Source organism: Hypanus sabinus, chromosome 2, assembly GCF_030144855.1.
Source record: "Hypanus sabinus isolate sHypSab1 chromosome 2, sHypSab1.hap1, whole genome shotgun sequence".
Classification (NCBI taxonomy): domain Eukaryota; kingdom Metazoa; phylum Chordata; class Chondrichthyes; order Myliobatiformes; family Dasyatidae; genus Hypanus; species Hypanus sabinus.
The window spans coordinates 55,535,993-55,561,752 of NC_082707.1; the positions used below are offsets into that span (position 1 = coordinate 55,535,993).

The 25,760-nt window shown below is 42.2% G+C and overlaps 1 protein-coding gene across 10 annotated transcripts in view; it reads right to left on the reverse strand.

The window, feature by feature from the left end:
- The window catches only part of LOC132378911 (coiled-coil domain-containing protein 150-like), a 148,858-nt gene that overhangs the window by 69,472 nt on the left and 53,626 nt on the right, over nt 1-25,760 (reverse strand). For 9 of the 10 annotated variants that reach the window (XM_059946269.1, XM_059946241.1, XM_059946232.1 and 6 more), the window contains 4 exons: nt 20,004-20,087; nt 19,183-19,290; nt 4,479-4,607; nt 3,557-3,726 (listed from right to left, as the gene is read on the reverse strand). In XM_059946269.1, coding sequence (XP_059802252.1) covers nt 3,557-3,726; nt 4,479-4,607; nt 19,183-19,290; nt 20,004-20,087 — 491 coding nt within the window. The remainder of the gene's footprint in view (nt 1-3,556; nt 3,727-4,478; nt 4,608-19,182; nt 19,291-20,003; nt 20,088-25,760) is intronic. The other variant, XM_059946263.1, reaches the window with a different exon arrangement.

Sequence of the window (25,760 nt, forward strand, 5' to 3'; positions counted from 1 at the left end):
GCTCCTTACCAGGACAAACGATAGACCTTCCCAAAGATAAATCAATGCACTTACCTTCAATGAGGTGGTTTGTAAGAGAGACCGAGCCAGGGCCAAGTCTCACCTTTTATAGCATGGGGCTGGGCGAGATAATCCAAATAAGGTGACCAATAACTCAGGTGTGCATTGATTAGTTGGGAGAGACCAAATGTTGATTGGCATGTGGTGCGTCCTCCGACCAGCCAGGTGGTAGTGCATCTGTCACGTTGCCGGTATCTCTGGATACAAGTACATGTCTGACACGAGATGAGTGCTGAAAAGGGCTTATGAATTAACTGGGGTCGTGGCTGGAAATAACAGGAGGTGTGATCAAAAGGTAGGTTTCTCCCAACTCCTGCTGGGAGACAGGGTCCTCATCAGGAATTTGGGGTTACCTGGGATACATAAGTCAGTGGACCGCTGGGCAGTTAAGCTCCATGTGCTGGAGAGTAAAATGCCAAACCTACCAGCTTTTTGGGTGAAACCAGAGGATGGGAATAGGCCTGTCAAGATTCTCCATCGGAACCACCTGCTGCCCCTGGGACAAGAGGTGCAGGCAGACCCAGAGCCCAACTTGGAGTCTACACTTCATAAGAGGACTCTGCAGAAATGAGGGGCAGCTGCAGGGTCTGAAGCAGGAGAGGTTAGGTTGGCCCCCACCCCTGAGAATGATACTGTTTTGGAGGATGACTTGAATGAGTGGTATATGCTGCCTTTTGCTAACTCCCCACTGACTGAGAAAGAGACTTCCAGCCCTTCTCCCGCTGAGTCAGGTGAAGTGGGAGGACAGCCTGGGTTGCAGCAGGGCTCTGCAGGGGATGAAGTGGGGCTTGGCCACGGGACAGAGGGGTCCATGTTGCAGGTGGGCATGAGTAATAGGTTGAGGAAAGCCTCACCAGGTAGACCAGAAGTTCCCCAGTAGAGTCTGAACCTGAAGAGTTAGGTGAGGGGCTACGGACGTCTTAGAGAATTAGGAGACCACTGGATAGCACTGAGGGAACACAGTGTGACTCCTACTGTTTTGGGGAGCTATGTCACTGCCTTTTGCACCTGGATTGGACTTTGTGTTTTGCAGGAAGAAAGTCGGCGAATTATCTCAATGCCGTGATGATGTGACTAAATTTGGTGGTGGGAGGGAGAAAGAGGTTAACACACTGTAAGGTTTCACTGCTCATGTAGTAGCCTCTCTGTAATGTTTCATTTCTACGGTAATAGTTTCTCTGTAGCAGCAATGTTTGGATTATGACTAGAGATAACGGTGGCTTTGAAATGTATGCTAGCCAATGAGAGGCATGTTGTTTCTTGTGGGTCTGGGAGCAGGGATTTTGCGGTCTTTTGTTGGCGAGAGATGAAGAGAGAAGACGCAAATGGAAGGAGTTGGTAGGATGCCAGAATGGACTCAGAGCGAGGGTCCAACGGTCAGTGATGCTCTAAGGAGGTCAATGGGGGTCGAATAGACGATTCCATGAGTTCCAACTTGCACTTTAGAAATGGGCTCTTTTTCTTTTTATTTTCTTTCCTAACCCTATAGTCAGGTTAAGATTTATAAAGTTCAATCGCTTAATTGGATACGGTGTACTGTCTGATATTTTGCGGTTCGGATTTGTAACCAGGCAACGCATCATGCAGCATCCACACGAGATTTCTCAGTTTGGCTGGGCCAGAAGCTGTCTTACCCTAGACAAACGTATGCTGGTTGAAGCTGGTAGTTACATATAGTATATGCAACCTTGAGATTTATTGCCTTACAGGCAGCCACAAAACAAAGGAACCCAACAGAAACCATTTTAAAAAGACAGTTAAATATCCAATATTCAGGGGGAAAAAAATAGTGCAAACATGAAAAGTAAGCAAATAACATTCAGAACTGAAGTCCACAAAAGTGAGTACACACACACAAAGCCAGTCACAGCTGATGCAGGACAGTTAGTTGAAGGCCACAGCCTCAGTTCAATGCAGAGACGTTTAAAACTTGCTGAGCAGCATGCTGAACACTGGCCCACTCCTCTCCTCCATCTCTGACACCTTGACTTTTGATATATTCTCTGGTCAGGGACCCACTGCCTTGATTCCGCCCGTACCTGACCTTTCCAATCTGGCGCTGAAATCAGTCAAATATCGGCCTGTTCCTCGCTCTGTTTTTACCCAGAGGGTCGTGGATTTATGAAATTCGTTGCCACGTGCAGCTGTGGAGGCCCAATCATTGATGTTGTTTAAGGAGGAGATAGATAGGTATCTAATTAGTCAGGGTATCAAGGGATATGGGGGGAAAGTCAGAAATTGAAACTAGATGGGAGAATAATTTACCTCATGGTGGAGTGGCGGAGAAGACTCGATGGGCCAAATGGCCTACCTCTGCTCCTTTGTCTTGTGGTCTTGTGACCCAGTCCCAGCTATCTTGATTCTGCATCACCTTGGATCTATCACTTCAGATTGGCGCCAAGTTCAATGTTTAGTATGTCACCTCAGACTCCAGCAAATATCCACTTATGTATTGTGGAGAGTATTCTAAATGGTTGCATCACTGCTTGATATGGAGGGGCCACTGTATAGGATTGGTAAAAAGCTGCATAGGGTTGCAAATTCAGCCAGCTCCATCATGAGCAGTGGCTTTCCCAGCATTGAGGACATCTTCAAAAGACAAAGCCTCAAAAAGGTGATAATTGTCTGGTGATAATTGTCTGGTGATAATTGTCACCAACATATGTCAATGATGTTAAACCTGATTCTGATTCTAATTATCGATGCCAATGGTGTGATGTCACGGCAAGTTGTTACTTCAAATTCCAAATCTATATAATTGTATGGTCTGAAGGTATATGTACCTAGATACCATATCCAGAAAGGATTTTCCTTTGAAGCCATCTGCCATTATCTTTGCCTCACTTCTGCTATTACTACAGCTTTTATATCATTGTTGCCTTAGCTCTCTCAACCAGCAAAGTTGAGCTATACTCTCAGAATGGTAAGATTGTATATCAGCTCTCAATGATCTCTTGGAGAACAGAATGGCTGAGCAGCCAAGAAAGAAAAGAAAATTCCTTGTCAAGAGACAACCCAACATATTGAACTGAAACTGAAATATGGCAGGGGTCACATATTGTCTGGGAATAAAAGATACATATCTGTGAAATCACGGAGGAATTTCTGTTCAGAACGTAGCTGTAATCAGGAAGCATGAGTCTTTGAAATTCATTGAGAAATTTGGATTCACATAAAGAACCTAGACTGTAATTGATGTGCATTTTCTCATTCCCTAAAATTCCAAGAGGTCCACAACCCTAGCAATCTATGGTAAATGTATACAATACCTGTTGGTTACCACTCAAAATGATGGTTATAAGTATGTTAATTTATGATATCAATCGCATCCCTTAACAAAAACTGATAGCAATACTTTATACGTTTTAAAATTGTGATATTTGTTACATAAGATAATCTAGTGGATAGTTATTTTGCTGCATAACTTATAACAATGGAAAATTAAACATTCTTAAAATGTAAAATGAGTATTCATGTAAAATGACACCCTCCTTACTTGTCCTGTTGCAAGGTATATACTTCCATGATTCTTTGTCCAAGTACTGCTTTTAGCTTCTTGATTGTTTGGTGGTGTTGTCTGTGTGATATTAACACATTCTTTAGAGTTGTAGTCATTTGACTGTTATCTTGCTTAGAGTCTGATAAATATGGTTGAAGATTAACAATCTGAAAGATAAATGAAATTCACATTCAATTCTGGTTTTCAGTTGTAAATTACTTAAAACTATTGAATCAAATAGCCCTTGGTGGTACAGGTTTGGACAATTATCCCAGATAATTCAAAATTCAAGTGACAATCTTAACATTTACATCAATTCAAAATTTATGCTTATGGTTTTGTATTCACTGCGTCTTGCACCTTGTTTCTTGATCACCAACCAGAGAGATGGCAATTAACAAGTAAATTATAGAAAACTGATAACAATAATTTATCAATCATACATTTCTTCTCAAGCACATTTGAAGTACATTAGTGCAAACAACAATAATTAGAATTTTTAAATTACCATATGTTGTTCGATTTCTTCAGTAACATCTTAAGTGGGTTTCAGAAATCACAAAAAATTATAGGTTCAGAAGGTGAATCCAGAGGAGCAGCTGTGAGCTAATTTTGGGTGATATAATTGAGAATCATCCAAAACACTACCTTAATCACTTGGTTTATGACTATTGAAACCACATACCCATTTTCTTTGAGCATGCTTTAAAAACAAGTGCTGTGCCTTGTTCTAGTTTTGAGATTTCTAGTATTAGCATTCTTCCATTCACAAAATGTTCTGAGATTCCATCTTGACTAATAGCAAAACTTTTTATAAAAACACCGGATGAAACAAAACCACAAGACCAGGTAATTAACAGGTAACAATTAAAAAGCTGATACTCAGCAAAGGTTATAACCATTTTACTGTTGTTTTCACCTCCTCTGTTTCTTTTCCTTCTATCATCTCTATATGTTTTTTCAGTTTTTGTGTTTCACAAAGTGCTTCATCATGAGATTTTATGATCACAGCAAAATCTTTCTCCTTTTGCTCCAAAAGCATACGTACCTAGTCAGAACAGAAGTTAAAGAATAAGAACATTCAAACTGCAGGCATGACAATAATAACACTAGGCTGGGTTCATAGAGTCATATTTTGTCTGTTCCAGCTGCTAACCTAATGCATCTTCCAACAAAATTTAGTTATATAGGGTAGAACTGTAGTAGAGAAACCAGAATTGATTTATTTCCACTAAAGTACAATCACTCCTCAGCAATTTAACTACTACAGCTGTATAAAGAGGGGCCCAATTATCTTGGCAGGGAGCAACAAAACAGTGCTGCAGTAAGTGTCACAGCTATAAAAAATATAGTAGTGCCAGGGAATAGAAGCACTCTCAGAATTAGTGACATTCCTGCAGATGGAAGCCCAGCAGAGAGCTTGAGAGTTCCTGAAGAATGAAGTTAAAATTTTTCATAAAATTGTCATTGGGCTCTAAAGAAGAAAGTAGCACAGGTCCACAATCCCTTCTCTGAAATTCTGAAATCCAAAAAGCTCTGAAAACAAAAAGTTTTTTTCGCCAACAGCTGACGTCACTCAGGTGTGACATGGCAGCACTAGCAGAGGCCGCCAGACATTAGTTGTGGCTCAGCACTCATACTAGTTACACGTGCATTTGCTGTTTGCTGATATTTTGAGTTCACTGTTGACTTTGTGTTTAATTTCATTATAAAAATGTCAAAAAGAAGCTGCAGATACCCCTATGTTACTCATTATCAATGACGCAGGAAGTGGAGTTATTGCAGAAGCTTAATCGTGGTGTGTCTGTGCGACATCTTACTGAAGAATATGGTGTCGGAACTACCCCTGTATATGATTTAAAGAAGCAGAAAGACAAGTTACTGAAGTTTTATAGTGACAGTGACATTCTACATCTATTCCAATAAGTCATTTACCATGTGTTTGATTCGGTTCGTTTGAGGCTGTATAGTTTTATGTTTTACTGAATGTTTTTGTTGGAAATAAAATATTTTTCTTGTCATTATTCCCTAAACAATACAGTATAACAACTATTTACATAGCATTTACATTGTATTAGGTATTACAAGTAAGCTAGAGATGATTTAAATTATACGGATAATATGCCTAGGTCTGGAGTTCCGCTGGGTCCTAAAGTCCACCGCACTGAACCAGGTTAAATAAGGGACTTGAGCAAAAGTGTTTTTTGGTATCCGTGGGGGGTCCCAGAACCAGTAAGGAGGGATTCTGAAATCCGAAAAATTCTGAATTCTGAAATGCAACTGGTCCCAAGGATTTCAGATAAGGGATTGTGGACCTGTAACAGTTTATGCTTAGAGAAGTTAATCATAAACACAAAAAAGTCCGCAGATGCTGGAAATCCAAAGAAACACCCACAAAGTGCTGGAGGAACTTAGCAGGCAAGGCACCATTTATGGAGAGGAAAAAACTGTTGATGCTTCAGGCCAACACACTTCTTTAAGACTAAGAAGAAAGGGGGAAGATTGCAGAATTAAAAAGTGGGTGAGGGGAAGCAAGTTAACTGGAAGTGGTAGGTGAAGTCAGGTGGGTGGGAAAGGTCATGAGCTGGAGAAGAAAAAATCTGATTGGAAAGGAGAGTGGACCATGGAAGAAAGGGAAGGAGGAGAGGACCCATAGGCAGGTGAAAAAATGTAAAAGATCTGAGTGGAGAATCAAGGAAGTGTGGAATTTCTTTACAAGAAGGAGAAATCAATGTTCATGGCATCAGGTTAGAGGGTACCCAGACAGATAGAAGGTGTTGATCCTCCACCTAAGGATGGCCTTCTCTTGGCACAAGAGGAGGCCATGTACGGGAATCAGAATTAAAATGTTTGGCCACTGGGAAGTCTTGTGGCAGATGGTGTGGAGGTGTTTGACAAAGCGGTCCCTCAAATTACAACATGTCTCACGAATGTCGAGGAGGCCGTATCAGGAGAACCGGACACAATAGGGGACACCAGCAGATTCACAGTTGGAGTGTTGCCTCAGCTGGAAGGACTGTTCGGAGCCCTGAATGGAGGTGAGGATGGAGGTGTATGTACAGATGTTGCACTTAGGCTGCTTGCAGGGATAAGTGCCTGGAGAGAGATAAGTGAGGAAGGGCGAGTGGTCAAGGGAATCGCTAAGGGAGCAATCCCTGCAGAAAGCAGAATGGGGGAAGAGGGTAAAGATATGTTTAGTGGTAGGATCCCTTTGGAGATGTTGGAATTTGGGGAGGATAATGTGCTGGATACAGAGACTGGTGGGATGGTAGGTAGGGACAAGAGGGACTCTATCACTATTAAAGCAGCAAGAATATGGGGTTAGTGCAGAAATGGAGGAGATGTGGTTGAGGGCATCATCAATAGTAGAGGGAGGGAAACCCTGTTCTTTAAATAAGGATGACATCTCCGATGTACTGGAATGGAAAGCCGTTTCCTAGGAACAGATGTGCGGACACGAAAAAATATTTCCACAGTTATCTCGCCTACACCTCTTCCCAACTTATCTCCGATAAAAATGCTATTCCCTTTTCTCAGTTTCTTCACCTGCATCTGCGAGAAATATGGCCTCTAGTGATGGTGACTTAAAGAATAGAAGGTAAATGGAGAGCATGCACAAGGCTCAACCGTTCTGGCAGCTTAATATTCCAGGATACAGATTTTTTAGGCTGGTTTGGGTGAAGGAAACAGAGAATTGCATTTTTGATCAAGGGAAACATAACAGCAGTAGTTAGAAGGATCATCCAGTGAGGCCTTGCACATGCAAGTAAGAAATAAGAAGGGGATAATCACGTTGCTGCGATTGCACTGTAAGTCCTCAGGTAGTTATTGAAAATTAGAACAAATACATGGTGGGGTTGTGGATAATACAAGACTAATAGGGTTATCACAGTAGATAATTTTAACTTTCCTAACATGGACAGAGACAGCCATTCAGTTAAGGGCTTAAACAGAATGGAATTTAAGTCGGTTTGGGAAAGTTTCCTTTGGTAATATATAGACAGACCTACTTAGGAGAAGGCAAAGCTCAACTTTCTCTTGCGTGATGCACACAAAATGCTGGAGTAGTTCCTCCAGCATTTGTGCATTGCTCTGGAATTCCAGCATCTGTAGAATCTCTTGTGTTTACTCTTGGGTAATATGGCAGATTAAGTGACTGAAGTGACAGTGGGCAAGTATTTTGGGGCAAATGACCATAGTTCTATTAGCTTATATATTGCTGTGGAAAGGGAAAGAACTGTTCTACAGATTCAGTTCTTGGTTAGGCAAGGCCTGCATGTTTCTCTTGGAATGAAAGGCTAGGCTGACAGGTGTAGAGAACCTTGGATGGCAAAACAACTCGCATCTGTGGCCAAGAAAAAGGAGATATGGATCAGATATAAACAACTATGATCAAGAGAATCCCTAAAGGAGTATAGAGGATGTAGGAATATGCTCAAGAAGGAAATCAGGAGGGCAAAAGGGGTCATTGGATAGCTTTGGCACAGAACATACAAAAAGATTTTAGAAGTATATTATGCTGAAAAATGAGTATGCAGAGAGAGAATAGAAAGATCAAAGATCAAAGTGATCATCTATATGTGAAGTCTCAAGAGAAAGGCAAGGTCCTGAATTAATATTTGTCCTCTGTTTTCACCATGGGGAAAGATCTGACAGCTTTGAACTCGGGAAAGTTAATGGAGAGGTTTTGGATATTGTCTACATTACAGCAGAGGAGATGCTGGACATCTTAAAATGTATGAAGGTAGACACATCTCCACAGCCTGATCTGGTATATTCAAGAACACTCTGGGAAGCTAGAAAAGAAACTGCGACAGCCCTGGCTGAGATATTTGCATCATCATTAGCCACAGATGAGATGCGAGTAGACTGGAGGGTAGCAAATGTTATGTCTTTATTGAAGAAAGGCAACAAAGAAAAAGCTGGGAACATGTATGTTAGTTAAGTTATTGGAGAGGATTTTTGAGGGTTAAGAAGAACATGCATCAGAAAAGGCAGGGCTTTAAGGGGCTGTCACCATGGTTTGCTCATGGAAGATCATGGCTTACAAACTTGATTCAGTTTTTTGATTAGAGCAGGGCAGTAGACATGGTCTATATGGGCATCTGTAAAACTGTTGATAAGGTCCCACATTGTAGGTTGCTCTGCAAAGTTGGAATACATGGAACCCACAGAAAGCTAGCTAATTAGAAACATGAACTGCTTGATGGTAGAAAGCTAAGAGAGATTGTGAAAGGCTGTTTCTTGGACTGCTATCCCATGACTCCTGTTGCACCTCCTCAGCAATTGATGCTAAGGCCATTGTTGCTTGTCATCTACAGTACATGAACAACTCGGATGAGAATGTAAATTGTTAAATGTAAATTTGTAAACTTGCAGAAGACATAAAAGCAGTTGGTATGATCAACAGTGAAGAAGGTTATCAAAAATTGCAAGGAGGTCTTGATCAGCTGAGTAAGTGGGCCAATGAATGGCAAATTGCATTTAATTTAGATAAGTGTGGGGTGTTGTAATTTAGAAAACCAAATTAACGTAGTAATTTCACGGTGAATGATTGGGTCTTGGTGTCCATTCTAGACAAATGGCAAAGTAGTTAAGAAGTTATAGTGCAGTTGTACAAGATGCTGGTGAAATTGCAGTTGGACTATAGCATTGTTTTGGTCATCATGCTGTAGGAAATCTGTTATTAAACTGCAAGGTATAGAAAATATTTGCCAAGATTCAAAGGACTGAGTTACAGGGAGAAATTGGACAGATTAAGACTTCTTTCTTTGGAGCACAGAAAGCTAAGAGGTGATCCTTTAGAGGTGCATAAGGGATATAGACAGGGTGAATGCACTCAAAAGATGTTTTCATTCGGTTGGGCGTCAATAGGTCAGAGTAACATAGGTAGCATATACTTAAGGTGAGAGGAGAAGGATTTAGCAGGAACTTAAACCACAGAACCACAGAACACTACAGCACAGAAAACAGGCCATTCGGCCCTTCTAATCTGTGCTGAAGCTTTATTCCGCTAGTCCCACTGACTTGCACCCAGTCCATAACCCTCTAGACCTCTCCCATCCATGTATCTATCCAATTTATTCTTAAAACTTAAGAGTGAGCCCGAATTTACCATGTCAGATGGCAGCTCGTTCCACACTCCCACCACTCTCTGAGTGAAGAAGTTCCTGCTAATGTTCCCCCTAAACCTTTCCCCTTTCACCCTAAAGCCATGTTCTCTCGTATTTATCTCTCCTAATCTAAGTGGAAAGAGCCTACTCACATTTACTGTCTATACCCCTCATAATTTTGTAAACTTCTATCAAATCTAAATCCCCCCCCATTCTTTGACACTCCAAGAAATATAGTCCTAACCTGTTCAATCTTTCCGTGTAACTCAACTCCTGAAGACCCAACAATATCCTAGTAAATCTTATCTGCACTCTTTCAATCTTACTGATATCCTTCCTATAGTTAGGTAACCAGAACTGCACACAATACTCCAAATTTGGCCTCACCGATGTCTTATACAACCTCACCTTAACATCTCAACTCCTATACTCAATACTTTGATTTCTGAATGCCAGAATGCCAAAAGCTTTCTTTATAACCCTGTCTAACTGTGACGCCACTTCGTCACTTTCAGGGAATTATGTATCTGAACTCCCAGATCCCTTTATTCCTCTGCACTCCTCAGTGCTCTACCATTTACTGTGTATGTCCTACCTTGATTTGTTCATCCAAAATTCAACACCTTACACTCATCTGCATTAAATTCCATCTGCCATTTTCTGGCCCATTTTTCTAATTGGTCCAGATCCCTCTGCAAGCTTTGAAAGCCTTCCTCGCTGTCCACAACACCTCCAATCTTAGCATCATCAGTAAACTTGCTGATCCAATTTACCACATTATCATCTAGATCATTGATATAAAAAACAAACAACAATGCTCCCAGCACAGATCCCAGAGGCGCATTACTAGTCACAGGCCTCCAGTCTAAGAAGCAATCATCCACTACCACTCTCTGTCTTCTCCCACACCGCCAATTTTGAATCCAGTTTACAACCTCCTCATGGATACCTAGCGCCTGAAACTTCTGAACTAACCTCTCATGTGGGACTTTGTCAAGTGCCTTACTAAAGTCCATGTATACAACATCCACATTCATCTACTTTCTTGGTAACCTCCTCAAAAAACTCTACAAGATTCATTAAACACGATGTATCACGCACATGCCATGTTGACGATCTTTAATCAGCCCTTGGCTGTCCAAATACTTGTATATCCGATCTCTCAGAACACTTTCAAATAATTTACCTACTACTGATGTCAGATTCACTGGCCTGTAATTACCTGGTTTACTTTTGGAGCCTTTCTTAAACAACGGAACAACATGAGCTACCCTCCAATCCTCTGGCACTGCACCCGTGGCTAAAGTCATTTTAAATATGTCTGCCATGGCTCCTGCAATTTCTACACTAGTCTCTCTCAAGGTCCGAGGAAATATCATGTCAGGCCCAGGGAATTTATCTACCTTTATTCACTGTAAGGCAGCAAGCACCTCCTCCTCTTTAATCTCTATATGTTCCATGACACTACTGCTTATTTCCCTTCCTTCCATATACACTATGCCAGCTTCCTGAGTAAATACTGATGCGAAAAAACCATTTAAGATCTCCCCCATCTCGTGAGGCTCCACACATTGACGACCACTCTGATCTTCTCCGGGACAAATTTTGTCCCTTACTATCCTTTCTTAATATACTTGTAGAAACCCTTCGAGTTTACCTTCATATTATCTGCCAAAGCAACCTCAAGTCTTCTTTTTGCCTTCCTGATTTCCTTCTTTAGTATTTTCTTACATTTTCTATACTCCAGGTACCTAATTTGTTCCTTGTTGCCTGTATCTGCTATAAATCGCTCTTTTTTTCTTAACCAGATAGCCAATATCCCTTGAAAACCAAGGTTCTCTATGCCTGTTAACTTTGCCTTTAATCCTGGCAGGAACATGCAAACACTGAACTCTCAAAATTTTACCTTTGAAGGCCTTCCACTTACTGAACACGCCCTTGTCAGAAAACAATTTATCCTAATCCACTCTTCCTAGAACCTTTCTGATTTCCACAAAATTGGCCCTTCTCCAATTTAGAACCTCGACTCGAGGACCAGACCTATCCTTATCTATAATTAACTTGAAACTAATGATATTATGGTCACGGGAACAAAAATGTTTACCAACACATACTTCTGACACCAGACCTGTCTGGTTCTCTAATAGGAGATCAAGTATTGCATCCTCTCTCATAGGTACCTCTATATATTGATTTAGAAAACTTTCCTGAACACATTTAACAAACTCCAAGCTATCTAGCCCTTTCACAGTGTGGGAGTCCCAGTCAATATGTGGAAAGTTAAAATCCCCTACTATTACAACTTTCTGTTTCTTACATTGGTCTGCCATCTCTCTACAGATTTGCTCCTCCAATTCTCTCTGACTATTGGGCGGTGTATAATATAACCCTGTTAGTTTGGTCACACCTTTCCCGTTCCTCAGCCTCTGTATGGCCCTCCAGGTTGTCCAGAACATTAAGCTGCCAGTCCTGCCCTTCCTGCAACCAAGTCTCACTAATAGCAATAATGTCATAATCCCACGTGCCAATCCACACCCCAAGCTCATCTGTCTTACCTACAATACTCTTTGCATTGAAATAGATGCACCTGAGCACATTTCTATCACGTACAAACCTTTGATTTTTGTCTATAGATGAAGTCCTCACTTGGCTTTTATACTCCTCCATCTCACTATCTGCTCTAACACTCTGGTTCCCCTCCCACTGTAAATCTAGTTTAAGCTCCCCAGAGCAGCACTAGCAAATCTACCTGCAAGGATGTAAGTTCCCCCTCCAGTTCAGGCGCAAACTGTCCCGTTGGAACAGGTCCTACCTTCCCTGGAACAAAGCCTAATTTTCCAGAAACATGAAGCCCTCCCCCTGCACCATCTCCTTAGCTATGTACTTAGCTGCATTATTTTCCTATTTCTAGGATCACTAGCACGTGGCACAGGTAGCAATCCTGAGATTGCAACCCTGGAGGTCCTGTCCTTCAACTTTGCACCTAACTCCCTAAACTCTTGTAACCCCCTGGGTCGCCTCAGGCTCGCTCAGCTCGTTCCCGTCTAGGGGGAGCAGCCTTCGGCCCCGCCAAACTGGGTAATCAGCTGGTGTGGATGCTGTGTGATGTCCCCGCCTCGCCCAAAACCAGACAATACACCATATGCGATTAAATGAGTACAATTTATAAAGGTTATTATAACTAAGTGATTAATAACGATACGGTATATATGAAGAGAAAATTAAAGAAAAGGCGCCAAACTTATCAAAGTCCAAACCACTTCGTGCACAACCGTTGGAGCTCAATTACTGAAGTCTTCTGGCTGCCATTCGATCCCCTCCGAACTCCTCGACTCTCCAAACAGCTCAGGACCCTCCGAGTGGTCAACCAAGCACATCTAGCTTCATCCCCCCCTCCTCGGAGAATCTCCCGGCCTCGGACCCCCCTTTGGGGTCCGATCCTCGCCCAGCTTAGAGCATTGCGTCCTCTCTCTCGACCCCCTCGCGCCGATCTGCCCAAAAGCCCGTCAACAAAAGCTTACAGACTCAGAAGAAAGAACATTAATCCCCATTTGGTTTACAAAGGAATACCATTCTCGGTATCAGTAAATTAGCATTCCTGCTAGTTAACAGAAGAAAACCCTTTCCCAACAGTAACAAAGAAAAAAAAAGAAACCCCCTTTACACACTTCCTCCACCAAATAAAAGTCATGTCCTCATGACTACTAAATAACTCGCCACCTTTCCTGCCAACACACCGTAACCCAAGCACAAACAGTGACATCTCCTTCCCACACAGTAACCCTCACGCCCTGTTCCTCAGGCGCTACTTAGGGCAACTATCTGGGAGTTCCCTAACCCTTCTGAGGCCTCCGTACCCCCTCACCTAAACCCTTCAGGCTCGGACACAACTGGGGATACCTTGGGCCCACTACCCAACTCCTCTCTCAACCTCTCACTCATGCCCCACACTGCACACAGCTAACCCTCCCCGCTACACCTGACTCAATAGGAGAAGGGCCAAAGTTCTCTTCCTCAATCGAGGGAAAGTCAGCAAAAGGCACCATGTACCACACATCCAGCACATCATCCATCAAATCTGTATTCTTCCTCATTCCTGTGATCGGTAGCTGCTGTTTGACCTTCTCCAAACGGAAACACGTGGCCTGCACTGCTCCCGCAGTCTCTTCAGCCTCCTGTTCAGTATTCACTGCACTTCTCTCCAGCTTTTTCTTCCTCATGACTTCTTCCAGATCAACTTTCAGGTTTTGCACTTCATTTGAACTGTCGATGGTCATCTTCAGGTTCCCTTCAAGCTTCCGCTTCTCTCTTCTGAGATTCGTCTGTAATTTCTTCACCTCTGCAAACTACCCTCTCCGGGTTCTCAGTTTGCTATTACCCTCAGTCAGACAACTTTCTTCATTCTCTCCAACTTGTAAGTCTTCCGAATGGTTCCAGATCACTTTCTCCAGTCTCTCCGTCTTCATTTCAAACTTGATTCCGTAGAGACAGTCTCTCACGAGCTGCGACCTTCGCCAGCCCTGGCACGTGTCCCGAAAACACTTTAACTCGGTAGTTCTCAGCTGCTCCTGCAACGACCTCACTTCATATTCTCCTGAGGCAAATCCAAATACCAAGAGATCATCCACATACACCAAAACTCCAAACGCCTCCACATCCCCTATGGTCTTCCACCTGCCCCACAGGAAGGTTGCAAGGGCTCCAGATATGCCCTGTGGCATCTTTTCGGACCCGAAGACTCCTAGGGAATTTATAATGGCCGTCTTCTCCTTGTTGGCCCCACTCATCGGGATCTGGCAACATCCACTCCTCAGATCCAGCACCTTAAACCACTTCACACCACTCAGACAGGCCATCGCCTCTCTGGCCCTCAGGGCCATATTCTGGTCACTGACAGTGCGCCTCTTCAACGCAATATAATCCATACACACGCTGCCTACATCTTCCACGGCTGTAGGGGCCAGTCGCCGCAACCTCTCTCTCTCCCAGGTGTCTTCAGCAGTCAACTCCCCTCCCTTGTGGTATTTCGCAGCGTCCACGAAGAGGGTCTCACCCTCAGATACTTCCCCCAGGCCGTACCACCACTGGCTCTTGTTTGAATTCGGTATCAGCCCAATGCTGCTACACACGTCCGCACAAGCAGCTCGAAACCCTGGGTGCATCGACAATGCCTCCCAACAGCGCTCACCCACCTCCTCTGGGCAGGCTCCCAAGTGCACCAGCAGGATTTTGGTTCTCTCTAGAACAGAAACGCTGCCCGTCTCAACAGGGTCCGGACACATTAACGATTCATGAACCTCAGTCTCCTCCACATTTGCCTCTAAGAACTCCATTTTCCCTGACCAACAACCGTTGTCCGGATAATCACCGGCACTGGTACCCCGAATCTCCAGTGTCCTCAATGTTGTGAAGCGTAAATGCTTCCAATAACGGTTATGAAACAAACTGTACAGCAACTTCACCGGCGCCTCGGTGCCGAGGATGGCTTTAACTTGACTTCCATCCATCCGTAACAACACCTGTGCGCATGGCCCCTCTAAGCCTTCAGGAATAGGTTCTGTTCCTTTCAGGAGTTCCTTGGTACATTGCTGGGAATGTGCTCCCCCAGAGACCCCAAGCCGTTCCCCCACTGGGCCTCCTCTAAGTTTCCCGACACCTCTCGAATCAACGGAACAACTGATCCCCTTGACAGATCCACTTGGCACCACAAGCAATTTATCTGCCCCCCAAGGCAAAAAGGGATACCCTAAAAACTTCCCACCAATCTCCTGCCACAGATATAATAAGCCCCCCAGCTGCGGCATTTGACTTCCAGTCGAACCACACGCATTTTCCCACACTTTCCCAGAACTGGCAGCGGTCACTTCGAGGTAATTGCGCCCGACAGTTCTAACAAAGTCAGCAGCCCGCCTACTCAAACTTTCAACCCGTCCCTGTCGCTTTCCCTCAGCCAAGCACTGCCACTCACCCAACAACTGAGAGGTCCGCTCCGCCCACGCCTCCGCCCCTTTAGGGCTGGACATTATTCCAATAACCGGGCGGAGCTCACCACTGCTGAAACATCCCAACCTGTCACTCCTCAATCTCCAAACAGTACGGACAACCCATGGTCCCACCACCATTTCGTCAGCCAACAGCAACCACCCCACCCAACACACACACAGCGATAACCAGCAATCGCACACCCACAAAGGCACACCAGCTCTTTGCCGCAGACACAATTTAAAGAGGGTGATCACACAGCTTCCACAGAAATCAATCCCGGACGAGCCCCCACAATGTAACCCCCTGGGTCGCCTCAGGCTCGCTCAGCTCGTTCCCGTCTAGGGGGAGCAGCCTTCGGCCCCGCCAAACTGGGTAATCAGCTGGTGTGGATGCTGTGTGATGTCCCCGCCTCGCCCAAAACCAGACAGTACACCATATGCGATTAAATGAGTACAATTTATAAAGGTTACTATAACTAAGTGATTAATAACGATACAGTATATATGAAGAGAAAATTAAAGAAAAGGCGCCAAACTTATCAAAGTCCAAACCGCTTCGTGCACAACCGTTGGAGCTCAATTACTGAAGTCTTCTGGCCACCATTCGATCCCCTCCGAACTCCTCGACTCTCCAAACAGCTCAGGACCCTCCGAGTGGTCAACCAAGCACATCTAGCTTCATCCCCCCCTCCTCGGAGAATCTCCCGGCCTCGGACCCCCCTTTGGGGTCCGATCCTCGCCCAGCTTAGAGCATTGCGTCCTCTCTCTCGACCCCCTCGCGCCGATCTGCCCAAAAGCCCGTCAACAAAAGCTTACAGACTCAGAAGAAAGAACATTAGTCCCCATTTGGTTTACAAAGGAATACCATTCTCGGTATCAGTAAATTAGCATTCCTGCTAGTTAACAAAAGGAAACCCTTTCCCAACAGTAACAAAGAAAAAAAAAGAAACCCCCTTTACACTCTCTTTGCAGAACCTCCTCCTCCTTCCTATCCATGTCATTAGTCCCTACATGGACCGTGACATCTGACTGCTCACCCTCCCTCTTGAGAATACCGAGAACTTGATCTGAGATATTGCGGACCCTGGCACCAGGGAGGCATCAGACCATCCAGGATTCTCAATCTCTCTCAGAGAACCTCTTATCTGTCCCCCTAACTATCAAATCCCCTATCACTACTGCTCTCTTCTTTTCCCTCCTTCCTTTCTGAGCTGAGTGTCCAGTCTCGGGGCCAGAGATGCGACCTCCGCAACTTGTCCCTGGTAGGTCAGCTCCACCAACAGTATCCAAAACGGTATACTTATTGTTGATGGGAATGGCCACAGGGGTGCCCTGCTCTTTCTATCTATTCTCCTTCCCTCTCCTGACAGTCACACAGCTACCTGCCTCCTGACTTTAGGGCAACTTTATTTTTTATATAGAGGATGATAAATATGTGGAATGAGCTGCCAGAGGATGTGGTTAAGGCAGGAACAATAACAATTTTAAAAGATAACTACACAGGTACATGGACAGGAAAGGTTTTGAAGGTTTTGTGCAAACATGGGCAAATGAGATATGCTTGGATAGGCAGCTTGGTTAACATGGAATACACACAAAGTGCTGGCGGAACACAGCAGGCCAGGCAGCACCTATAGGAAGAAGCACTGTCGACGTTTAGGACTGAGACCCTTCGTCAGGACTAACTGAAAGGAAAGATGGTAAAAGATTTGAAAGTAGGAGGGGGAGGGGGAAATGCGAAATGATAGGAGAAGACCGGAGGGGATGGGATAAAGCTAAGAGCTGTAGGGAACCTTGGTAGGAACCTGTAGGGAAAGGATTGTGGAGAACAGGCAGAGTGATGGGCAGAGGGCCCCAGACAGTTCTTCCAGGTGAGGTGACACTTCACCTGTGAGTCGGCTGGTGTGATATACTGCGCCGGTGCTCCTGGTGTGGCTTTTTATATATTGGTGAGACCCGACACAGACTGGGAGACAGTTTTGCTGAACACTTATGCTTGGTCCGCCTGAGAAAGCAGGAACTCCCAGTGGCCACACATTTGAATTCCACGTCCCATTCCCATTCTGATATGTCTATCCATGGTCTCCTCTACTGTCAAGATGAAGCCACATTCAGGTTGGAGGAACAACACCTTATAGCATCTAGGTAGCCTCCAACTTGATGGCATGAACATTGACTTCTCTAACTTCCGTTAATGCCCCCCCCTCCCCTTCTTACCCCATCCCTGATATATTTAGCTTTCTTCCCTCTCCCCCTTTTTTTCTCTCTCTGCCCATCACTCTGCCTGTTCTCCAACTCCCTCTGGTGCTGCCCTCCCCATTTCTTTCTCCCCAGGCCTCCTGTCCCATGATCCTTTCCCTTCTCCAGCTCTGTATCCATTTTGCCAATCACCTTTCCAGCTCTCAGCTTCACCCCACCCCCTCCAGTCTTCTCCTATAATTTCGCATTCCCCCTCCCCCTCCTACTTTCAAATCACTTACTACCTTTCCTTTCATTTAGTCCTGACGAAGGGTCTTGGCCCAAAACATCGACAGTGCTTCCTCCTATAGATGCTGCCTGGCCTGCTGCATTCCACCAGCATTTTGTGTGTATTGCTTGAATTTCTAGCATCTGCAGATATCCCTGTGTTTGGTTAACATGGACCAGTTGAGCTTAAGGGCTTGTTTCTATGCAATATAACTCACTGACTCTTATAACCTGTTCCTGACCAACAAGAAATTGAGGCTATGTCTCAACTCAAATCACAAAACTCAGCAGTGAAAAGTTTTAGTCACAAATCTACAATTTTATTGTAGATAATTTCAATTAATACAATTTTATTTGGGAAGATATGACACACCAAAGATGTCAGATATCAAGAGATCTGTAATCTTGACTATCTTCAAGACTGGAAACAAATTCAGGCATGGTAAACAGAGGTGTCATCCTGCCTTTTGCCACAGAAAACATCATTCACCTATTTACCTAAAAGGACAGTGGACAAGATCATCGCCACACTACTAGTCCAAGAAAATCTAGACATGGCTTCCTTCAACATTGTTAAATTCTTATCTCTATCTTATGGGAAGGATTATTAAACACCCTCTCAAATGTCGTTATGCTCAGAAATTCACTTCCATATTACACCTATGCTGGTGGTCTACAACAGAATAAGTATTAGGGAAGAATGCTTTCAAACAAGGCCAAGTCATTGTCCCAAAACTTTTTATAATTTTTCTCACCACAGCACTATAGCTCACCTCCAACAAATTTCCCGTAGGAGTAAAGGTGACCAGCTCTTCAGAACTAGTGGGAAACTGTTCAACCTATGACAACAACATTCTAGGATGAAGATATCTAATGAGATTATCTGAACCCATGATGGAGATGGCACATGGATGATCGGAGGTTGAACTCTTAAGACATACAGGTAGTTCACTCATTTACTAAAATGTGAAGAGAATATATATATAAATTACATTTTAATGTTATACAATAAAAATTGCTTATTGTTTTGTTGTTTCACAACTATTTAATGGTGCCTCACCTGAGAATACTTAGTCTCAAGCAGCGTGTTAGCTTTCTGCAACTGGACATTTTCAGAACTTACATCAGATCTGTGTTGCAGTTCTTCCTGTAATTGCTGCACTCTGGACTACAAACAGCAACAAAAGACAGAAGTCCATGACAATGGTCTCTTTCCATAAATTTGAAATATTATTCACAAAAAATGCTACATGAAACTGTAATTTGAGGAAGTCTATTAAAACATTACAGGACTATGAAAAATCATGAATAAATGGATTTTAGAAAGTTCACTTCCTTTGTCAAAAAATATTAAATGTACAATAAAGGACAGAAGACATTCTTCTATTAATGTAATTTCATTCCTTCCTTGGCTTTCACTATAAGTTGAATATATTCTTAATATTTCACATATAATTCACAGTCTGGAACTCTAAATTCTAAGAAGAGAATTAATTAATCACATAGCTTTCAGTGTATCAGTAGATACCAAACAATATCCATACAATTAAAATATGCAGCTATTACACAGAAAATGATAAGAGCTAGTTGAGATGTATAATGCTAAATCATGTATTTGTAATATTTTACATTGGAGTTGAATCTGTAATTCAAATATACATCTAATTAAGTGTATCATTAAAACTGTTTTAACAATATCCTAAACATGCATTGCTTAGTTTTAATTGACTATTTTAACTGCTGACTGATCCATTGTACCAAATTGTGACCCAAGCTGTGTATGCAATAATTTAGCCCTGTTTGTACTGATTTCAGAAATAATATCATTGGATCACCCCAATTTTAAGTATTTTGAAAAGCAAGAATGATAATACATATTACCTGCAGCTTTTCTTTATCACATGCTAATTTGCTTTTACTGTTTTTTACTTCTTCAAGGACTTGCTCTAGCTGTTGCTGCATTTGCTGGGGAAAGAAAATGAAAGTCTTTTAAAAATACTGGCATAATTTATATTAAAAAAAGCAAAAAAAATTGTTATTACTCCACAAATTAGTTTTCTATGCATGATACTATCACAACTAGATGCACAAAAATAATACAGGCAACCTCCATTTTATAGAGAGGTTGTGTTTCTAGAAAACTGGCCACATACAGCAAATTTTTCATAACAAGACACCTTATTTCCCATTGAATCATATGTTCAAAGTAAATTTATTTTCAAAGTATATATACTTTGTATATACATTTTCTTGCAGGCTTTCACAGGACAAAGAAATACAATAGAATCAATGAAAATCGACAGACAACAATCACCAAACATCCAATGAGGAAAAGAAGATAAATTATGCAAATACAAAACAATTAAATAAGAAAATAAATAATACCGAGAACATGAGTTGCAGAAACCTTGAAAGTGAGTTCATAGGTGTGGAATCAGTTCAGAGCTGAGGTGAGCGAAGTCATCCACGCTGGTTTAGGAGACTGATGGTTGAAAGGTAATAACTGTTCATGAACCTGGTGGGGAGGGTCCTAATGCTCTTGTACCTCCTTCCCAATGGCAGCACTGAGAAGAGAGAATGGCCTGGATGGTGGGCATCCTTAATGATGGATGCTGCTTTCTTATGGCAGCACTCCTTGTAGATGTGCTCAATGGCAGGGAGAGTTATTCCCAAGATAGATTTAATGAGCTGTATTCACAACTTTTGTAGGCTTTTTCATTCAAGAGATTTGGTGTTTCCATACCAGGCAAACCAGTCAAGATACTCACCAATGTGCATCTACAGCTGTTAGTCAAAGTTTTAGATAACATGCCGAATTGCGCAAACTTCTAAGAAAGTAGAGATGTTGCTGTGCCTTCTTTGTAACATAATTTACCCTGCTGGTCCCAGGACAGAACCTTCAAAATGATAACGCCAAAGAATTTTAAGCTATTGACTCTCTCCACCTCCAATCACCTGATGAGGACTGCCTCATACACCTTCAGCTTCTTCCTCCTGTAGTCAATAATCAGCTCTTTGGCTTTGCTGACACTGAATGACAGGGTGTTGTGGCATAATTCAGAAGATTTTAAATCTAACTCTGAAATGCTAATTTGCCTGCACCTTTAATTCAGTCATCAACAGTGGTGTCAAGAGCAAACTTAAACATGGCATTGGAGCTATCCTTAGTCTCACAGTCTTAAGTAGAAAGCAAGTGGAGCAGTTGACAAAGCACACAGCCTGGAAATGTTGTGTCAATCCAATTAACTGGGATCTGCATGTGAGCAAATAGAGTACCTGATTGCACAATGAGGCCTAGGTCTTGGAGCTTATTGATTAGTTTTGAGGGGATGATAGCATTGAATGCTGAGCAGTAGTCCCTGACAGAAGTATTGCAATTTGGGGTCACGTCAGAAATTTCTTTTGGGAACTTATATAAGAGAGTCTCTTAAGTAACAACCAGAACTCACCTGAATTTGGAGATACAAGTGGCTGCAGATGCTATGCATCTGCCAACCTTCTGTTGGAATGGAGAAATACACTTGAAGCAGATATCAAACATAAAGCAGTTACAGTAGTTTAATAACTCACAACAAATAATAGTGGTTATTTAGGTTTACAACTCACACTTAAATTTGCAGGTAGCTTGACAGTAATTAATATGTAAAATTGTAGAAAAAAAATCAGCAAAATGAACCTACTGCACCAAAAAAGTCACATTACCTATGCATGTGTCAGGAAATGCAAGTAGAAAATAAATAAGCCAAAATCTTGTTTATTTCACATTTTCTATTTAATTCAATTCTCTCTTTCTCTCCCTCTCTTTCATACCCTCCCATCACCACAGACATGAAGTCTACCTTCTCATTTTAAGTCTATCCACTTATCTTTCCTATCTCCCCACGTCCTATGCCACCACCACCTCTGTACCTTTGACATTGGCCTCCAATGTCCTCCAATTTTCTTCTGTTTTCTGCTTACAATCTGGGGGTGAAGGCTTTACCACCTGACATTCTGATAGCCTCTCAAATTGGCTATTGACAGATGGGAAAGAAAAATATTGATAATCAAGTCCTATTTTACCTTCATGTTTTCCAATTCCAAACTGCATCTCATTCCTTGAACCACCTCAATACCTTGTAAAAGCTGATGCTTTATAAGGCATTAATCAGACCACACTTGGAGTATTGTGAGAACTTTTAAGCCCTTTATCTAAGAAAGGATGTGCTGGCATTGGAGAGGGTCCAGAGGAGATCATGAGAATGATCCTGGGAATAAAAGGATTAATGTATGAGAAATTTTTGATGACTCTCTGCCTGTATTTAATGAATGTTAGAAGAATGAGGGAATCTCAATGACAGAATGAGAAGAATCTCATTGAAACCTGTCGAATATTAACAGGTCTAGATGAAGTAAACATGGAGAGTGTGTTTCCTATAGGAGAGTCTAGAACAAGACGGCATCGCTCAGAATAGAAGGATACCTCTTTAAAACAGAAATGAGGAGGAATTTTTTTAGCCAGAGGGTGGCGAAACCATTGAATTCATTGCCACAGATTGCTGTGGAGGCCAAAAACATTGGAAAAATTTAAAGCAGAGGTTGATTGGTTCTTAATTAGTAAGTGTGTCAAAGGTTATAGGGAGCACGCAGGAGAAGGGGTTGAGAGGGATAATAAATCAGTCAAGATGGAATGGTGGAGCAGACTCAATGGGCCAATGGGCCAAATGGCCTAATTTTTCTTGTATATCCTTTGGTCTTGAAAGTATCGTGGTTCATTTCTCAGAAAACATTTAACTTTAATATTATGTTTTAAAACTAGTAGATGAAAAGATATCAATACTTAGGCACAGCATCAGCAATACATAAAATATTTTGGAAATTTTACTGCCAACTTGCTAACGCTCAAGAGCTGCTAGCCACTCAACAAGATGCCCTTTTTCTTCCTCATTGAAGAACTGCATTTTACACTGACTGTTTGCTTCAAAGCAGCAGTAAATGCATACACCTCAAACGACATAAAAATGATTTCTCATTCCATAATACCAAAATAATTAACACAGAAATATTGGCCTTATTAAATAACTAACTAATTTCTTGTCCTTAATTTTACATCTAGCAAAACAGAAATCTCTCAACTGAAGTGTATCTTACATTGATAAAACCTTCATAATTAGTTGAAAACAAGAGTCCAGCTGCATGAACTCTGGGTTCAGTGCAGATCATCAAGGTGGATGAACGTTTTCTGGATTACAGATTTCAGATGGTAGCTCTATAGCCAGTTCAGTTCAAGGTAGAAAATGATGACCATTTGCTACGGTAGGAAGAGGCAGATATACTTAGAATATTGATGGGATAGCACTTTGGAGGGCAGCCTTGAACCTTAAGACATTACAACAAACAGAGAAATGATAAATAACAACTGCTCTTCCACTATCAACTCATTAGTGAAAAAAGTGAATATCATGTGAAAGACTTCTGAAGCTCAGAGGCAACTTAATAGTATATAAAACTATGAAAGCATAGATAGGGTTTTATAGCCAGAACCTTTTTCCCAGGTTGGAAATATCAAATAGCAGAAGAAAAGTATCATCATTCCCTCAAAACTAATCAGTAAACTCCAAGACCAGGGCCCTAATACCCACTTATGCAATTGGATCCTGGATTTCCTCACTTGCAGGCCCCTGTCAGTTTGGGTTGGTAAAAACATTTTCTTCACAATCTCAAACAAGAGAAATCCTGCAGATGCTGGAAATCCAAGCAAAACTCAAAAAATGGTGGAATAACTCACTGAGCCATGCAGTATCTATGGAAAAAAGTACAGCTGACATTTCGGGCCCTGCCAAAGAGTTTCAGCCCAAAATGTCCAATGTACATTTTTCTATAGATGCTGCCTTGCCTGCTGAGTTCCTCCAGCATTTTACGTGTGTTCCTCCACAATCTTTATCAGCACAGGAGCACCACAGAGATGTGTGCTTATCCCCATGCTCTGCTTGTTTTACACCTATGACTGTGTGGCTAAGTACTGCTCTAACACCATGTACAAGTTTGATGATGACACCACAGTTATGGGCTGTATCAAAGTTGGTGGATAAATCAGCATAGAGGAGAGAGATTGAAAATTTGACTGATAACTGATAATAACAACCTCTCACTACAAAAGGTAGTGGATTCGGCCCAGTACACCACAGGCAAAGCCCTCCCAACCATTGAGCACATCTACATGAAACACTGCTTTAGAAAAGTGGCATCCATCGTCAAAGATCTTCATCACCCAGGCCATGCTCTTTTCTCATTGCTGCCATCAGGTAGAAGGTGCAAGTGCCTCAGGACTCATACCACCAGGTTCAAGAACAGTTACTACTCCTCAACCATCAGGATCTTGAACAAAAGGGGATAGCACTCTCATTCTATTTCTGATGTTCCCATAACTGATGGTTTCACTTTAAGGACTCTTCATCTCGTTATTTATTGCTATTTATTTATATTTGCATTTGCAGTTTGAAGATCCTTGATCCTGTTTAACAGATACCATTCTACAGATCTGCTGAGTATGCCCACAGCAAAAAGAATCTCAGAGTTGTATGTGATGACATAGTTGTATCCTGATAATAAATTTTACTTTGAAATTTACTTTGATTTGAATAGGTTTCACTTGAGGGGGGAAGTTTCAAAGAGAGGCAAGAGTTTTACACAATGGCTGGTAAGTTTCTGGAACACACTGCAAAGGGAGGTAATAAAAGCAGATATAATAATGTTTCAGAGGCATTTAGGCAGGCACTTGAACAGGCAGAGAAATGGACCAATTGCAGGCAGGTAAGATTAGCTTAATGTGGCACAGACATCGTGGGCCATAGCTCCTGTTTCTGTGCTGTACACTTCTATATTCTCCGTACGGTGGAGAATTAAACTACCAATGGGAAAATGAAACTCAAAGAACATCCACATCCTCAACAGGCTGAGCCAAGTATGTAACTGCGAAAGAAAAAGCTGAACCACATTCAATGAGAAGTGCCAAAGAGATGATTTATCTCAACTTTCTCCTGACATTATCCCCATTATAAGATCCCAATTCTCACCAATTTAACTCACTCTATGAAATATAAAGAAAAGGCTGGGAGCACGGATGCAGTCAGGGATCCACTTGGGGATCACCTATTCTGGATTGGGTGTTGTGAAATAAAGCGGCATTGATTAGAGAGCTTAAGGTAAAAGAACCCTTATGCACAAGTGATCATAATATGGTTGAATTCACCCTGAAATTTGAGAAGGAGAAGCTAGTCTGGTGTATCTATATTATAGTGGAGTAAAGGGAATTACAGAGGCATGAGAGTGGAGTTGGCCAGAACTGATTGGAAAAGAACACTGGCAGAGATGATGGCAAAGCAGCAATGGCTGGAATTTCTGGAAGCAATTCGGAAGCACAGGATATATACATCCCAAAGAGGAAGAAGTATTCTAACAAGAGAACTCAAAGCCAACATGAAAGCCAAAGAGAGGGCATATAATAAAGCAAAAATTAGAGGGAAGTTAGAACATTGTGAAGCTTTTAAAAACCAACAGAAGGCAACTAAAACAGTCCTAAAGAGGGAAAAGATGGGATGCAAGATTAAGCTAGCCAATAATATTAAAGAGGATACCAAAAGTTTCTTCAGATATGTA